We start from the raw sequence: 18588 nt of genomic DNA, 5'->3' as shown, positions 1-18588 counted from the left end.
AACATGTAGTGTGTAACACCCTAACTGCTATAAACGAGCATGCCTGGATTATTGAGGACTTCCCTTTAAAAAGTGGCTGGCAAACCGAAAGGCAAAAGTAGACACTTACCGACCGAGAAAAGTGCCTCTCCTCTTCTTTTTCCTGTTCTTAAATTTAATGAACCAGTTTCCTCGCTGTTTTGGCATGCAAGAGAGCGTGCGGGACGACTCCGCAGTTCAGAATCGGTCAGCTCACCGTCCTCCATAAAAGCTCTGGCGATCTCTACTGCTTCTGTTTCAAAATAGTTTTCTGGGTCTTTGGAGTAAGAAGAAATTTCTGTATTTGTTTTCATCGGGAGAATAGGACAAGTTTCAGTTTTCCCAATTTCCGCTTTCATATTTTCGGGTAAAACTTGTTCTTTTCCCAAAAGATGACCGGTCTCAACCGGCAACGCTTTGCCTCTTAGTATCACCCGCTGCTCGCCTTGCTGAAACTGAGAGGGGTTTGGCGAGAAGCCAGTGGAGCGCGTGCATTCCGAGGGACCAGTTGCAGTGGGGCCGTTATTTGGTAATTTAAATTCTTCACTGTAGGCCTTTTTCATTTCGGAGTCTGTGGAGTGTCCTGGGGCTCCTTTATCAATCCAGGAGAGAGGTGGCACTTGTGACCCATCTTGTCGGGGCGAGGGTGGACGCTGTAGAGCACATTCGGCTCTGCCGAAATCAAATTCCGCCAACATCCCCTTAACCTTGATGAAGGCACTTTCAGAGACGGACACCTGTTTTCCACTTGCCGTGCTAAAGCCAGAGAAAGTGAGAGACGGGACATGCCGGGGGGTGCGTTTCACGGTATCGTCTTCTCTTGTGGCCTTCTCTGAATGATCTTCATCACATTCACGGGCTACTCCGGCCCCGAGCTGCTCGGCACTCTCTTCTAGCCTAGAAAATACCTGCCTGGCCTTTTGCAGTGCAGCGCCCGACACCGGCACCGACTTCCCACCTGCCGTGCTAAAAATCCCAGGGGACTGCGTAGAAGAGACCGACTTGGCAGGTGGCCCTGTATTCAATTTACTTATGCCAGAAGTTTTCGAATCAAGCCGAAGAGGTGACATTTCAGGAACTTCCCCTGATCCTGACATCCTTTGGCCGTGCTGTAGGCTCTGTTCACTTTGCATGTCAGTAAAAACCTTATATGAATGCACAGTGTCCAAAGAGTTAGGAAAAATAACATTCTCTGAGTCATCTCCTGCCTCCGTTTGCACTTGGCCGGGGCCCGATTCATGCTCGGTGTCTTGTTTAATGACCTTCGTGCAAGCGTCTCTAAGTCGCCCTCCCGCTTTCATCCCATGTGAAACGAGGACCCCTTGACCACCTGCCGTACTGAATGCAGGCGACCCTATCTCAGAATTGTTTGAATCGGACACCGCCACTTCTGTGGCTGCATCTTTATTTTTGTGAGAAGAGTTGGTCACGAATTTCTGAACACAAATATCTTCATTTACAGTTCGTGGGTATGTGTTTGCTTCTCTCGCAGTCGGTATCACTTCTGAAAAACCAGTGCTTTTTCCATCTGTGACATTCGTCACTACTGGCTCAACACTAGAATTACCCATTTTATGTTTTGAGAGAGATTCTGATTTATTACATACCTCATTGGAATGGCAAAAGTCAGAATGGTAGGAAGAGTTGTTAGACATGCTACTGTTACTTAAATAAGCTGAATCTTGTTTATCAGAGGCATTTTTGTCACTTTTAGTTATGATAGTGTTTGAGCGATTTGCACATGAAGGATTTTCTACATAATACTCAGGATAGTCTTTTAAACATGTAACCTTGGCAGCATTTATATTTTCTGAACGATCATCCAATTCTCCTTCTCTAAGCCATTTTTTTGCTTCAAGCAGTGAAGCCTGACTCACAGAAATTCTTCTACCATGTCCTGTGTAAAATGCTAACACAGAATTTTCAGTGGCCGAACAAGTGGACTGATTTGTGTAATGAGTTGTAGAACTTTTTGCTGTTTCTTTTTCTATGGTTTCATGTATTTTAATTTTCAGAGAGGTACTAGTTGACGTTTTAAGATTTTCATTTTGTCTGTATAAATTATCACTTAAGAGCCCGGGCAGCAAGGTCTTGTTAGAAACAAGTTTTTTCTCCTCTAGAGAATTCTGCATTTCTTTACACTTTGGGGCAGCTGTTATTTCAACTGTCTCATGTGCTACTTCAAGCCCTTCTTTACATTCCTCTCTGTCCTGTAGCATCTTTGCCCCCTGATGGCTAAAATGAGTGGCTTCACTATTATACTGTTTTTCATCGAAAAGGTTTTTCACTTTGTCCAAAGATTCCTTAGCAATTTCTACCCTTTTCCCACTAGCTGTATGAAAACCCAACATGGCAGGTTCTTTGATCTTTTCGATTTCACGTTTTGGTCCTGGCTGGAGAGTTGGTAATTCATTTTTAATACAAACGGGGTCACTTTCTTTCAATGTTTTCTCTTTAACCATATCTGTTTCCTCATGACTTGAAATGTCCATATTATTAACATTTATTCCAGAAAGTAACTCAGAATTCAAGGCATCTGAAAAGTTATCCAATTCTTCTGCACATTTTTGATCAAAGAAAGTTACAACTTTATTTAACGAATCTTCGGAAACACTGATCTTTTTCCCACTTGCAGTCTGAAAAGATATATCCGAAACATCAAAATATTTGATGTTTTGCCCCGTTGTATTAGCAGTTAACTGTTCTTTAGCTGACATGTTAACATGAAGTGTTTCTTCAGCTTTCACAGCCTCCAGACACGTCAAATCTGACAAAATCTCTTTGACTTGAGTGCTCCCCTCCCTCGTATACTGGCTAGGTGGTTGTACGTGTACCTTGTGCTGACCGACATGTAGCCAGCCGTTTTTATCTTCATGAACATAAACTGGACCATCTTTACTTGAATCACTGCCATCAGATTCTCCCAAGTTACAAATATTTCTACTGGCATCAGCACATCTGTTATCTTCATTTTCTGTGTTTTTCTTGTGATCTGCAGTCTTTTCTTCAACAAAAATGCCAGTAGTCACTTCGATGTTATTTTGTTGTCTTAATTGCCATTTATTATTTTTTTCATTAGGACTTTTATCGTTGTAATTTTCTACATCAAACATCGAGACAGAATTTTCACATTTATTTGAAAAGAAACTCCTTGGATCCACTTCTGCGTCAGTTTCCTTACTAATATTCTCAATGTCACTGAACAGTTTCTTAGCTTTCTGCAGTGCTTCGCTAGAAACATTCAGTTTTGTGCCACGAGCAGAATAAAAGCCTCTGAACATCGCTTCATTTTTATCTGTTAAATCCCCAAAAGCACTTTTGTTACAGTTGGTTTTCAATGAGCAAGCAAACTTGTGCTTACTTTCAAATTCCCTGCTGCTCTCTACTTGACTGATGGGTGGGATATTGATTGTGAGATGGTCGATGTCTTTCCACTCCTCACGAGTGGTGTTCAAGACAGGCATCTGGCTTTTGGGCATTTCAAATGGATTATTCTGTATCATGTGGCTTGGTTTTCTGAACTGTGTAAATTCAAACTGACTTCCTGATTCTTCCAATATAGCGGAAAGCTCTGTAATCTCTGCCTTTTGGCTAGGTGTTAAATTATGGTCTGAAGTAAAATCTCGCTTTAAAGATAAAGTTGGAGGAGTTGTGTTACTGTATTCACTATTAGAAACAAATGCTCTACTCTGCACACACTCAGATCCAATGTTAGTTGACTGTGAATTAAGTGCATGAGGTTTGCTTAGTTTCTTTTGATTTTCTAATGATGAGATATTTACAATTTCAACATAAGCTAAGTCAGTACCAAAGTTTTCTTCAATATCTTTGAAGAGTACTTTACTTTTCTTAATGTTGTGTTCAGAGAGTCTTATTTCTTTATTAGAAGCTGTTCTGAAGCCATTTCCAAAATTGTGATTTGAAATTGGATCTGAGAGTCCTACCCATTTGTCCATGCAATCATCATTTCTGTTTGATTTCTTATCTATGTCCAAGGAGATGTGTGATTTTGAATCTTCACCAAGAGTCATTTTTAGTTGCTGTGTTACGTTATTTCTGTCCTTCTCTGTAAAATCATGGATTTTATTTGATGAATCAAAACCTTTAATAACAGGCCCTTTGGCTACCTGTTTGTGATCTCTGCCTGTACCTACCACTGGGGCAGACTTGAAAACAGGTCCTCTTACACAACCGAGGTCGGCCTTGTGAAGTTCCTTAAAATTTCCTAAAACAGGCATATTCTTTTCAGTAGTTATTTCAAAGACAAAATCATTCTCACTGTCTTGAAAAAGTTTTTTAGAGTTTGAACTGGCAGTTATTTTTGAAACGGAAGTAGTCTCTTCTTGTTCCTTTTGGATTGATGTGAGGTTTGTATTTTGGTTGAACTGTACCATCACAGAAGGTGATGCTACTGTTGTGGTTTCTTCAGGTGACAACAGCTCAGCTTTTTTAGAATTTTCATTTAAAACACCTATTTCTTGATTCTGTTCCACGAGAATATTTTTGGTCAAATCAAAACCAGCTTCACAATTCTTATATTGTAGTTTCTCTGATATTTCATATGATTCATTTCCTTTAGAAATCACAGCTGGGTTTGATGGAGGCTCCCTGGACCTAGGAGTTAAAGTGTGGATATCATCGTGGTCACGTAAAAAGCTTTCCTGGGACTGAAAGTGAATACCACCACTACACGGCCCTTCCGACTGTGGCACTGCAGGGTGACACACTGTAGGTAAGAAGGTTTCTTTTATGTCTGAAACACTTGGGCTTTGGGGGCCATCTCCACAATGCTTTTCCTGTATGCGTGACAGACAGTTGGTACCTGCGGTTATAAGTGACTGCAGTTTTTCTTTATAAATTTTTGCTTCTTTGTACTCAAGGTCCTGAGATATTATTTTATTATTGGAAGAATTGCTTTCACTATTGGAACATTTTCTCAGAATTGTCCCAAAAGAGCTGGTCGAAGACAAAGTTGATTCTTCAGAATCATTTTGTATACAGTTTTTTTTGACAGAAGAGTGCAGTAAACCTAAGCAAAAAGACACAAAGTGACAAAATAAGTACCATCAATCACATTCAGCAAATATTTTCTATAAAGTTAAAAAGGTAGCATCTAAAACAAGAATTATATGAAAGCGAGATGTGATGTTTGGTTTTAAAAAAAAGAATTCTAAAGATTGCCTATTTTGAAGTTATTACATTTTCCAACTAAAGATAACTAGGACCTAGTATTTTTTTGTAGTATGTATCAACTCAACTTAAATTAGTATGCAGCTCCAGAAAGTAGTTAGTTATTGAGAGTAAAATTCTAAGTATTTTCATTGGAAAATAAAATTGGAAAAAATTCATTGCTAATATTGGTGTAATAGAAGATAAAAAGCAAGGGAAAGGAAAATAATTTTCTTTAGTTAATTCAATCTTTCATATTGAAAAAAAATCAACTTTTAAAAACAGGTTCTAGAGATGAAAGGCCTGAAGATGACATCATCTCAATTATAAAAGCAAATTAAACTACTCTATTGAGTTCATTTTAAAGGTCCTCTGAACTTCCTATCAACAAGTCAAAATTATCAATCTCATTTTCTTTAATAAGTGACTGGTACTGCATATTAGCTGTTTTATTTGTTTTAACTCTGATATATACGACGTTAAACACTTTTCTCTGGAAATTAAACCAAATCTCAAACAGTTCCACCAAAACTTTCAATCACTGAGATATTACAACCCACTACAATCTTCTCACAGGGAGCTAAAATCACCTTTTTTAACAGAGTATAGCTACTGATTAGAAGAACTGTTGCTCAAATAAAAAATAAGTTTCACTGTGCACATTCTGGACAAACAGAGATACAGTAATAACGCTGAGCAATCTCTAACTATTTAGGAAAATTATGTAACAACAACAAAAATCACCACTTTATTTTAGAACTGGCTTAAACTTAGCTAGCAATTAGTTTCTCCCCTCTATTTTTTTTTTTTTTTGCTTGCTTTAGAGAAAACACAGTCAATAGCATAATGCATTTACAGAATCGTCCAATCTGCACATAATAAACACAGGAAATTAAAGCAGGAAGTATGTAGCCAAGCTCTTGATGCTTATAAATCACAGGCTCTGTCTCAAGAGTGATGATTACACATATACCATGCAAACTGATCCAATAAGTCTGATGAAATGAATTTGAAGACTGTTAATCAAAGGCCTAACTAACCAATAACATATGCTGACACTGCCTGATACTGACTACAGGTGACCTTTGAATGACATGGGTTGGAGCTGAGCAGATCCACTTAAAACTTGGATTTTTTTTCAGTAAACATACAGTTGACACTCCACATCCCTGGGTTTTGCATGCACAGATTCAAGACACCATGGATTGAAACAGTGTTTTTGCTCTGTGGCTGGATTGCTGACTGTAGGTACTGCCCTGGGCCGTTTCATACAGGGCCCTTGAGCATTGGTGTTGCAGGGGTTAATGAGGGACAGCTGGGTCTTTCTGACTGCCTGGGGATTGGCGCCCCAACCTCCGGATAGTTCAAGGGTCAACTGTACAAGATATGGAGATTTTAAAACTACAGAACAAAAACCAAAACCACTATAGAAGGAAAGCAGGCAGTATGCTCTTGAAAAAGATTACTGATACACAGGGTCAAATAAGAGAACTTGTCACCATCCATAAAACTCTCTCTCTACATACACACACACATACCTGAACCGGCATTTATAACTGTGGGTGGCGCTTCAAAAGTGTCTGCTTCAAACTGGGCTGAATAACTCAGTCCTGATTCCTGGCTTTTCTGTATTTTTAGTCCTTGATGAGATGTTTCATCATTTACAGCATAAATAAACTTTATAGTTTTCTTCCTCAAAGTGGATATTAAACCCGTATTCTTCAAAGCCACAGGATTGCGTGTGATAGTGGCTGGCCAGCTTCCATCAACACAACTTGAACATAAAGAACCGTCCTTCTGTGAGCAAACAGTGTGTATTTCCAATCCGCTTTCAGAGGCTTCGGGTTCTTCTTTAAAGTCGGGATCAGGCATATCATTTGAGAACACTGTACTGGATGTCTCCTCAGGCAATTCTCTGATCCCGGGTACACACTTTTCAACACCCCGAAGTGGAGAAGCCATCAGGGAAGTTTCAGCCAGTGTGTGCTTTACCACACGAGTGGGAGATTCAAGACACTGCCCGGCGCCTCCCTTATTTACCACTGTTTCCTCACTTAGTAGCGTCTCTGTTTTTGGTACACCTGAAATACACGGCAAAGAATTTTCTAAAGTAACGAAGTTGGTGCATTCTGTCCCTGTGCCTACTAGATCTTTTTCTGAATCATTTTGGTCACAAGAGGAAATACACAGTAGGGGTGTTTCATCCATCTGGGTTCCATTTAGACCCAAGAGGGTCAGCGGTGACCATCCAGTGGCTGAAGACCGTAAAACTTCCTCGGACACTGCTTCACTTCCATTCCCAAAGGGCTTCTGATCTGTCATACTTGAATCTAATGGACCACTGTCATTTGGTCCCATTTCAGATACAAAGGAATGTTTATTTTCTTTCACTTTGTTTTTAGCTTCTTCACATTCATTGGTTTTTGTTTCACTGAAAATATTTTTCCTAGTCTTGCTTGTTTTTATTTTTTGAAGGTTTCTTGTTTTATATTTAGAAACATATAATGAAAAACTATCTTCTTCAGAAACATCTGCAATGTTTTCATGCACGTCGTCTTCAAGAACATTTGGCACTGATTTTCTAATATGGTCTTCGCAGCTACTTACTTTATCAAATGAATTCCCCCGTCCTGTTAAAATTTAAAACAGAGGCATATTAACATTTTATAATATAACCACATAATTTATCCCATGCTCACAATCTTTTTCATAGAAATAATATATACTACCCAACATAATTTAACATTTAAAGGGTTATTCTGAGTGCTCTTTTTTTGGAGGGGGGGGGCATGCCACCCTTCCCCTGATAAAGACTGATTCTAATGCACCAAAAGCCTTTTATTCATACTCCAATCTCCAAAAACCTTTCTTTACTGGCTCCACAATTAAAACTCGACCAATCTTACTATATATACACAATTTAATATTCTAAGATTTGTCAAACCAGATGATCTCAATTAATTTAGTGGCCCTACAACAACCAAGAGTAAAATCAACCAAGAGTAAAATCTGATTTCTCTCTTTCTCTCTCTCTCTCTCTCTCTCTCTCTCTCTCTCTCTCTCTCTCTCTCACACACACACACACACACACAATCCTACACTTTTATGCAGACGTACACACAAAATGCAATATTCCAATGACCTGACTGGTAATTTTTGGTATGTTTCTGATATATCTGCAGCCAGTTTACTTTCTAATTAGAAAATAAAGCCTTCACATTTTGTTAAGTCTTCATCTCTAAGGTCTGAGTAGTGAGTTTTGTTTTGTTTTTGTGTCACAACAGCATCTTGAATCATCTCGTGTTAGCATGATGTTTCAACATTTTCATCTAAATCAGGTTAGCTTCTACTTGCAATACCTTCGGTCATCAAGAAAGGAGAAGCAATGTGTTTTCTCTCTAAGAGAAGCAATACTTCAATAACGTCAATTAAAAACAGTAGTTCAATTAAATTAGGACTTACCATGGCTTCTGGCTTCTCTTTGATTTTCGTTTTCATTGTCTGGCCCAGATGAGATAAACCTATCATTTTTCTTCAGACTTTCATCACGGTTAGAAAAATAGCTTTTCAAAATCTATAAAAGTTATATTTTACAATTTATAGAAACTCTCAGCATACATAAATATTCAACTTATTCTTAAACAGAGAGACAGCAGCGTTTCATAGGAAGTCAAAGAAAATCACATATAGGAACAGGTGTAGAGACTTTTTCAAAGGCTTAGATAAATCAGAAATTAGAGAATGAAAAAGTGTAAGATAAAAAATTTTTCAAAGCATACTAAAGTGATAGGCAACTGCAACAGCATAATCAGTCTGTCACATTTACTTACAGCAGCAGTATCATTAGGACATGCAGCTGCAGACGCTTCTTCATCTCTGACTGTAAAAGAAAAATTCAACTTACCTACATTGAATTATACAAGATACACTATAGTTAATACAAAACCTTATGTATTTTTGATCAGACATCAAAAGACATACACTGTTGGATGAAATGACACATCTGAAACAAGCACAGTAATTTACTAGAATAAAAATAGTCCTGGTTTGTGTATAAATTAAATTGACTTCTACAGAATACCACTTAATGTACTTGTGATTTATCCCAATCTACACTAAACAGAACTATTCTGAACTAACACACTCATCAAAGACAGTATTACCTAGCCTAATTATGAATTATCTTTTCCCATTTCCTCTCTAACAGAAGCATTAGAGATGGCACTTTATCGACATCGTCTACCTTCGTATGAAGCGCACGTGTGACAGCATTACCTAAGAGCACAGTGGTGCTGAGGGTTGGCGGTGTGGCTAAAGAGCTTGACCACGACATGTCAGGATCCACCTCGGCTCCCAGACTTTCAGAAATATGTTTTGGTGTCTGACCCTGGAAATAAAGAGTTTATTTCATAGAAAGGCACTGATGATTAAGAATATTTTTCATTCACTTGTATTTCATTTATCATGCACTGAATGCCTACGGGAAACTGTAGGTATGGATCTGTAAACCTCAGGACAAAGGTATGGCACCGTTGTCAAGTTCACAGTTACTACAAGATAAAAATTAATGCAGCAGAATATTTACCTCCGTGAGCTTTGGTGTATGAAATAAACTTCCACATACCACTGGTGAAAACAAGAGAAAATGACTAAGTATTATTTTTATTAAAATTTAGAATATTTAAAAAATAAAAATGCTTGCTCCTAATCATACCTGATTTTTCTCTTTGTGGTGTCACATGTGTACAGCATGGAACACCGGGACTAAAGCAAACAAAGCAAACGCCTCAGGTTATTCAAGAGATGACAGAAATGGCAAAAAAATGTACTAATTAAATAAAAGGGACTCTCAGTTACACCAATTATTAGAATTATACTACTCTGTAATATTATTATATTATTTTTTAAAAAGTAAATATCTCATGAAGACTTAAGCACCAAATTATGTTTAAAATGCCCACTGAAATATATCAAGTACTTATAAATTTCACCTGCTAGGAATTGTATATTTTGAATTTAAAAATTATATAAAGTCAATCTATAAATCATATTCTCTCCAGTGATTCAAAAGACAAAAATAATTTAAATTGACATTTCAAAGGCATTGTTTTTCATCATCAACACGTCTGTTACTTAAAAATTTCATGGGATATACAGAAAAATCAGTGAATTCAACATTATAAAAACAATGTAAATGCTTCTAATGTAAAAATCATTGTATTAAAGAACTCGACTTAAAAGATTTAAAAATAAAAGATCCTCTACCAGGCTGACTGCAAAAATATTAGTGTAAAAATCAGATGCTTTTCTATAAAACAAGTATATGTAGGAAAACATTTAAGTATTTTAGTGTAATAGCTTCATCGTACCTTTCACCAAGACCAGAATTTGGAGGTGGGCTGGTCATATCACTGGCTTGATCCGTTTTAGCCTTCATCGTGCGACAACTTTCATGCTTACTGTTGGTGACATCCTTCCTTGGAAGGGAATAATTCGGTGAAGGGACATGTGCTCTGGACTGTGAACTTTCATTCTCTGGAAGTTTTTAAAAACAAGAAGTCTCATTTGTACTGGGAAAGAGAACGTATGGGAATTCAGTCTGACCTGGCTTCTCAGTTTGCTGATTCCTCCCAAAAAGGGCTGCCTGCCCCCACTCGACAGCCATATTAAGCATCTAATATGTATGAGGCACTTTGGGTAATGCCATCAGGATACAGCTTTAACCTTGGGAGTTCAGAATATAGTAGGGAATTTTTTTTTTTATGGTGACATTGGTTAACAAAGCCCAGTAAGTTTCATACATACAATTCAACAGTAAGGCATATGTAGATTTCCGTCACCACACATCTGACCCCTTTTACCCCATCTACCTTCCCTCTCTCCCCCAACCCTCTGGTGAAATTCTCTGATATGCACACAAGCCGAAGAGAAAGCAGAATGTGGCGTGTCCTGTGACGAAGCTGCACACGGTACTATGGTATCATGGAGGGTAAGAGTGAAGGGAAAGACATTTACTGAAAACCAAGGTACCAGGTCTGACCACATTACTTGTCTCCTGAAAACCTTTAAGATTTTGTTCTCAGGATCCAGTTCAAACTCTGTAACAAAACTCCCTAGTGGCAAGGCCGTCACGACCTGATGTGTTAACTTCTCCAGCGATGATCTTCCCACTTCAGTGTCAGCCACGTCCAGCCACTCGCACACCTCGCACAAATGCTTTCACTCCGCGCTCTGTACAAACTGTTTCTCTTTTTATTTCTCTTGACCTGGAACATCCTCCCTCAGGCTTCCGTCTTGAAACTACCTCCTCCAGAATACTTCAGTGGTCCCTAAGGTGAGAGTGAGTGACTGCCCCTCCACGGTTCCTTGCAGTTTATCAAACGCTAGCTGTTTTCCCTATTAGACTGTGAGTTCCCTGAGGTAGAGCTTTGTCTCCCGTCTCATTGTATCCTAGCAACGGCAGTAACCGCCTGCTGTGTTGGAGTGACTCCACAGCACTGGTCAGCCGCGGTGACCAGAAGGGTGGGTTGCAGCCAGCGACACGCAGCACGTCTGCTCCTGATTTCCCACACAACTGTGCTCACACAGGGTTTCTAAGGCCCCGTGGCTCTCCAAGCCCAGCCTGCAGGTTTTCCGCATTCCTGCTTTCTGGGTCACAAAAGAGGCACTTGAGGCACCTATTATTCTTCTTAAAAACTGCCTTTGAGAATAATCCCTTTAAAAAGGAAGGACTGCCCAGCAGTGGAAATGGCTCATTTCCGCGCGGAACTTTAGGGATAATCTTTTTCTTAAAAAGATATATGAGACGTCGGAACTGAACCAAGCAGGCTGAAAACTGCATAAGTCCTCCACTTCAGCACAGAGTTCAAAGTAAACGTAAAAGCACAGTCTCTAGAGAGCAGTCAACAGAACTGTCACGCTCTAGCCTCACACCGTTAGTGCCTCTGCGGGGTCCACGTGGCCTCAGGACCTCGCCCCCTCGCTCCCCGGTTCGAGGCAGCGGTCCTGGCAGGGCTCGAGGAGTCATCGGGCTTGGAGGCGCAGCGTCACCTGGTTACGGAGCGTTTCCTGCCACTGAGGACAGCTGGCTGCTCCTGTCACTGCGCACCCCTCCCCCACCACCCCGCGCTGCGCTTCCCACGTGCTCCTGCTCAAATGCGTCCGGCACTGTAGACTTCTGTGTCTTCTCCCAAACAGAGCGAGGTGCTACGGGCCGAGGCCATCTAATTTATGTTGGCATCCATATCGCCCAGCAAGCCAGGCAAGGGAGCTTGGAATAAGATGGAGGAGGCCCCTTCTGCTTCTCCGCATCTCCTCCACCTGACACTCCCTATGCTTGTGGTAGCTGATGACTGTCACTTTCTAAACAGCTGACCCCTGTAGCTTTCTCTCCTCCTGCCCTCTTTCTACAGCGCGTCTGTATCCCAACAAGCCTGCAGGGCATCGCCATCTTAACGTCCCATTACCGTCTCGACCTGCGGGTCCAAACACGACCTACTTTTCATCCTTTCAAATCTTTTCCTCTTCAACCTGCTTTTCCTCCAGTGCTTACAATTTCTATGTCACCACTGTACTTCAACTTAGACATGCTCCACGCCTGTGACGTAATTCTTTCTCTGGAATTCCCCACCCCTAGGTTACTGCAGGGTCCTGCAGTTTCCCCCTTCCGCAGACACCGTCACTACCAGCACCCTGATTCTGGCACTTGCCTCCGGTCCCCTGGGCCCCTGCGTGTCTCCAGTCGACCTCCCGGCCGACAGTCTTCTCTTTCCACAAGTCACCCAGTTACTTTAAAATGTGCATTGAAGGCCTTTGTTTCCAGAGGATCTACTCAACAGATTCAGATGAGGGCCTGCAAGCTTCCTTTCCCATCGGCACCTCAGGAACCTAGATGGTTCCCAGGAATTACATTTTGAAAAACACATCTCCAAAGACTACTGTCAATTATCAGGCTTTCTAAAGCAAAACTACGCCCATTTATTCCACAATTACTTAGCGAATGCTCAGGGTGCATGCCTCAGGACATCTCTTCCCACTGCCTGCCTTCCCTTCATGTGCGCATTTTCTAGTACCACCGATTTCCTCTCTTTCGCAGCATTTATTGCACTATAATTAATTATGCAAATCTCCTTCGCTAGAAGCTAAATGAATAGCTGAAATCTAAGTCAGAAGAAGTAAATTCTGGCCAAGGGGATGAAGTGCAGAGAGCCACAGAGCCTTGTGGTTTCAAAAAGAAATTCAGTAGGAATGGTAATTTGAGGATGGGTTAAGGCAAGGGGAGGCAAGAGTTAATGAGACCAGATTATAAAGCGCCCTGTAGGGAGTGAAGAGTCTGGATCTTATAATGAGGGCAAAGGGGCAGCAGGTAATCAAAGGTTTGAAGCAGGAAGTAGCATGATCGAATTTGCAAATAAATTCAATTTCAGCAGCCTGGCATTCAGCGCCTGTCTCTGATCTGTTCTTTTTAGTCTTAGGTTGTTTATTGGTCCCTGCCAAATTCAACACTCCCAAAGATCTGAATTACTTGCTATTCTCTTAACATATTCTTCATGTTTTCCCTTGGCCTAGAACACTTTCACTCTATCCTGTTTTCAAGTTTCTGAATCTCACCTATACTATTTATGCTCTCTCTTCTCAACTCTCACTGCGCTTAGGTCTCTCTGCCAGGTACAACATCGGCCTCAGGCTAGACTTCATCTGCGCACCCACCATTAACCCCTCACTGGAGAACAGTTTTCCAGAGAAAGGGAGACAGTGCTACTGAAGTCAAGCAGGTAATAAGTATTCCAATGACAACGTAAAATTTTATTACGATTGATTGGAAACACTTGACACGTCAGCCAGGGAAACCGAAACCACATCAAAGGACATGTACAGCAAATTGATAAAAATAATCTGTCCTGATAGCCTGCAGAAATATAGTTTAGTTTAGTTAACATCGAAACAAGTTTTAGTGTTTTTGGTATAGGAAAGATATAATTTAGCAATTCTCAGTAGGCAGGACAGAGAAAAGAAATATTTATTAAGTACTTACAACATTTAATACGAACTTATCGGATACTATTTTCACCATCTCCATTTCTTAGGTGGAGAAAGTGAGACCAACCCGACAGAGTTAATGACAGAGCTGGGATTCTTAACACGGGTTTGTCTAAATCCCTAGTTCGTATTTTTCCCTAGTCTGCATCCATTACTTACCTAGATTTAATCTGTCTTTAGCTAATCCTTTTAAAGGAGATGGGTACAGTGGCAGAGTTAGATCTTGCTCTTTGAATATTACTGGAGTTGAAGCCAATTGCTGATAAGGTTTCCTCTGTGGTGTTTTAAATAGGTTTGGTTCACAACTACTGATTTTATATTCAGAATCTTCTGCAGTTTCGGAATTATAGAGTGGAGCTTCTGAAGAAAGTTCTTCAAACCAATTAAGGCTTATTGGTCCTAAATCTGTAAGAAAAATAAAAATCCCATCTTGGTTTTAATAAGAAACACAGAAAAATTTGTGAGACAATACAGATAACAAAGAAAAGGATGCTTGAGATTTTGACTGTGGTGACTTTTGTTAAAGCATATTCATTAAACAGGTTCATTTGTCTGTTCTCTTGCGCATCTGTATTACGGTGTAACAAGTTTACAAAAGTTACAAGGAGGTAGATTTTAGCTACATTAGCTCCTCTAGAGTTTTATGTTCACCATTCAGAAACAACAACCATAGTAAGAATGCATTCCAACAGACAACAATTCAAACTTTTATAGAGACTAGAGGACATGATAAATCTGTGGGTATAAGGAACAGGCAGACTATGACTAGAAGGGAATAAAAAGATTCTTTGTCAGAGAGAAATGATAAAACTTCTAGTATGATCTACCCATCCTTAAAGCAGTGGCTCTTAAGACTGTGGTCTGTGGACCACTTGGGGGGAATGTCCCCAAGACCCTGCAGGAGATCCAAAAGGTCAAAACTCTTGTCACAATACTACTCAGGCATCATATGTCTTTTTCACAGTGTTGACACCTTTGCATGAGTCAAGGCAGTGGCAATACACTGTGCTAGCAGTCACTGTATTCATCACCAGCACTTGTAAAAAAAAAAAAAAAAAAAACACTAAAAGCCGGTTTAATTTCAAATGTCCTTAAATAAGCTGTACAAATTAGTTTTATTAAAGCCAAACCCTTTAGCATATCTTTTTAATATTCTCTGTGACAAAATGGCAAGTATGCATAAAGGGTCTAAGTATAGTAATTGCCTAGAAAAGCATTCACATGATGAACTCTGAGCCGAACTAGCACTTTTTTCATGGAAATCCATTTTATTAGAAAGAATGATTCACAAACTAAATCATTCTGAGTTGGGTGACTGTGACGTTTTTCTGAAAATGAATGAAGTGAGCCTGTCACTGCAGGAAAAACGGCAGATGGTTTATTGCCGATGAAAAAATGTGAGCCTTCAAATGAAAATCAGAATTTTGTTATGCTTTCCCAGCCACCGTGAAGCTGACATCCCCCCATCTTAAAAGACGTTTCTGATGACATCAGTGAATGTCAACTATTAGTCACGACTAACAAATGTGATCTTCTAAATATTGTTTAATGCAATGTGTCAACACATGCAATATCCGTGTAATTCAGAACACTTTTTCCAAATAATCAATGTTGCAATATGGATAAGATTTATTCAAAGTGCAAAAAATACCTATTAAGAGAACTTAATGTGCCCAGAGTATGAATAGTTCGTTATTTGGTTTCAGATTCCACATTGCAACTTTTAAGACTACTTGTCTTAAGTTTCCATATAGTATCAAAGAAAAATACCCACAATTAACTGAAGACTATTTCAATACTCCTTCCCCCCCTCCGCCAGCTATGCCGCTGTGTGAGGCTAGATTTTCTTCATAGACTTCTACCAAAGCAACATATTGCAACAGATTAGATACAGCAATAGGTATGAGAATCCACTATCTTCTATTAAGCCAGATATTAAAGAGAATGGCAAACTTGTGAAACGATGCCACTTTTTTTGGCAAAGTTATTTTTCCTAAAAAATAATTCATGTTAACATGCAGTGGATTTGTTATTTTTAAGTGAATTATTAAATACTCTTTAAAGTTTAGTTTTAATTTCTAAAATGGCAACCTATATAAAAGCTCTTTGAGGTAAAAAAGTACTGAGACCACAAAGTACTGAGACAACTTCTGCTTTAGAGTAACGTTACCAATGACTCTGATTTGCTAGGGGTTCTGTGCTTTAAAAAACATTTTGTACTGCTAAGGGGCCAGTCTCTTCTTTATCCACTGGGTATAGCTTCTTATGATTTGGTTAACTATAAACGATCATTTTCTTAGGACTTATGACTCCATTAAGAATATTTATAGTGCAAACAAAGCACGTGAAGTGTCGGAATTCTTTCTGGCAAGCATGCATATTTACATATCTTTCTGAAAACATTTACTCAGTGTGGTTGATCAGTTTATATAAAATGTTGTCAATACCTGCTTGGCTGCATCGCGTCTTAAAAATTTCAAAGAAAGTTGGCCCCTCCTTGCGTCCAATAGGCATTTTTCTCTACCGTGTTACTCCAGCGCTTGAGAAATCAAGTCTGCAAAATAGAACATGAGAACACGCTTCACAGGGGTGCAGTCCTTGCCGAGTGGCCGAGGCAGAATCGGAAGGGGGCACACCTGCCTAAGGCTACACTGACTGGTCCTCTATTGCGGTCCCATCTTTTGGGACAACAATCGAACTCGCGGCGACAAGGGGGGCGAGCTGCATATTTGTGCTGCTCGACATGGGGTAAGGGCGACTCAAGAACAGTGTTTGTGATCTTTCTTGTGGATTACGTTAAATGGTCGCGTGCGGCGGGGGCCCCCGCGGGAGGCAACGCCGTTCGTCACTTCCAAACAGAACGTCCCCACGCCAGAGCGACCGCCCAGTGTGCCCGACGCCGCAGACACCTCCCGGAATACGACACTCCGGTGACTCTACCGTGTGACCAACGAAGGGGGCTTCAGGCTGGGGCAGCTGGGACAGCGGGGAGGGACCCCGAGCTCCCGGGAAGATGGAGTCCGGGGAGGAGCTGAGCCTCTGGCCGGGGGCGGGCGGAGACCCGGGGGCCGCGGCTCCCACCCGCCAGCACTGACCGCCTCCGCAGACGCGGCTCCCCGGGCCGGGCAGGCGCCGGGAGGGCGGGCCACCCTCAGCCGCTGCCGCGGGCGCCCTCCGCGCGGACGCGTACCTACGGCCGGCTTTCACAAGCTCGCGCCGAAGCCCGCGCTCCCTCACGTCACGCGCTGACGTCATGACGCCGCACGCAGCGCGCGCGCCGCCCGGGCCGCGGCCGCGTGAGGGGGAGGCTGGGTCTTCGTTCCGCCGCCAGCGGGCGCTGCCGAGCCGCCTGCCGTTGGATTGGCGCAGGTTCTGTCTCCGCGCGCCTCCGAGGGGCCCGCCGGGCGCCCCGCGTCCGCCTCACGCCCCGGGTCTCCTCAGGCACTTGGACCCCCAGAGTCACCCGCGCGAGGGCCCCAGCGTGGCGTGCGGCCGTTTGTGACTCCTTCCCGGCCGCGTGCGCCGATGGAGTGGACGGGGCGGACACGACGCGGAGGGCGGCGGTTCCGGTGCTTGGGGCGCTCCTGGGAGCAGGCGACGACCTTCGACCTTCGTGAAACCCGCCGCGGCCCTCCCTGCAGTGTCGGCTGCTGCCCCTTGCGAGGCCCGCTGGCGTCCTGGACATCGCTTCGGTCCCGGGCACTCTGTGTGTGCGTGTCTGCGCCCCCAGACTGCGCTGGGGGATGAGTCCGCCCTCGTCGTTCACAGGGGCCATGACGTGCCTGGCTCAGGGCTCCGCTGCGGCCTGCAACGGACTCGGGGCGCGAGCTGCTCCGGGCCGTGCGGCGTCGGGAAGGCTCCTGAACGGGCTTGGCCGCTGATGGATCGGAGAAGGGATGGGTCCTCGTCGGTGCCTCAGGGGCCTTCTGCTTTGAGACCCTTAGCTGTAGCAGGCACGCGCGCCAGTACACAGTTAGCGAAGCTGGGGACCCTCACGGCCCAAACAGCAGGGAACGGCAGGCCTCTCTGCTCCTCACCCATAATGATGGCTACGGCTGCGTTATTGTGCTTTTTGCTGTGGCACATTTAATCCTACAGCAACCCCGTGGGTTGGTTAGTATGGTCAGATGGGGAAATGGAATCACTTAAGTAACTTGCCTGGTAACAAGGCCCAGCTTTCAATTCAAGTGGGTTTGACCCTAGATAGATGACTGTCCTGCTATTAAATCTGTATTTACCCTCTAAATCAGAACAATGTTCTTCACCCCCACTTTTTCGGGGGTGCTCACTAGTAGTGGACGGAGAACGTTAGTCGTGTCATACAGTCCTCTGAAATACATTTTCTCGCACGGTGCACCTCCT

The 18588-nt window shown here is 42.1% G+C and overlaps 1 protein-coding gene across 5 annotated transcripts in view; it reads right to left on the bottom strand.

The window, feature by feature from the left end:
* Positions 1-17464, bottom strand: part of BRCA2 (BRCA2 DNA repair associated) — a 49841-nt gene extending 32377 nt beyond the window's left edge. For 3 of the 5 annotated variants that reach the window (XM_036228430.1, XM_036228433.1, XM_036228434.1), the window contains exons 1-11: positions 17167-17314; positions 16674-16780; positions 14386-14631; positions 10557-10722; positions 9902-9951; positions 9773-9813; positions 9463-9574; positions 9018-9067; positions 8650-8761; positions 6726-7817; positions 110-5047 (exon numbers count right to left, since the gene is read on the bottom strand). In XM_036228430.1, coding sequence (XP_036084323.1) covers positions 110-5047; positions 6726-7817; positions 8650-8761; positions 9018-9067; positions 9463-9574; positions 9773-9813; positions 9902-9951; positions 10557-10722; positions 14386-14631; positions 16674-16740 — 6874 coding nt within the window. In that variant the 5' untranslated portion in view covers positions 16741-16780; positions 17167-17314. The other 2 variants (XM_036228431.1, XM_036228432.1) reach the window with 2 other exon arrangements.
* Positions 17465-18588: the final 1124 nt, after the last annotated feature.

This window comes from Rousettus aegyptiacus, unplaced genomic scaffold, assembly GCF_014176215.1.
Source record: "Rousettus aegyptiacus isolate mRouAeg1 unplaced genomic scaffold, mRouAeg1.p scaffold_m13_p_11, whole genome shotgun sequence".
In the NCBI taxonomy this organism is placed as follows: domain Eukaryota; kingdom Metazoa; phylum Chordata; class Mammalia; order Chiroptera; family Pteropodidae; genus Rousettus; species Rousettus aegyptiacus.
Note: the sequence above shows the minus strand (reverse complement) of the source record. Positions and strands in the feature narration are given on the sequence as shown.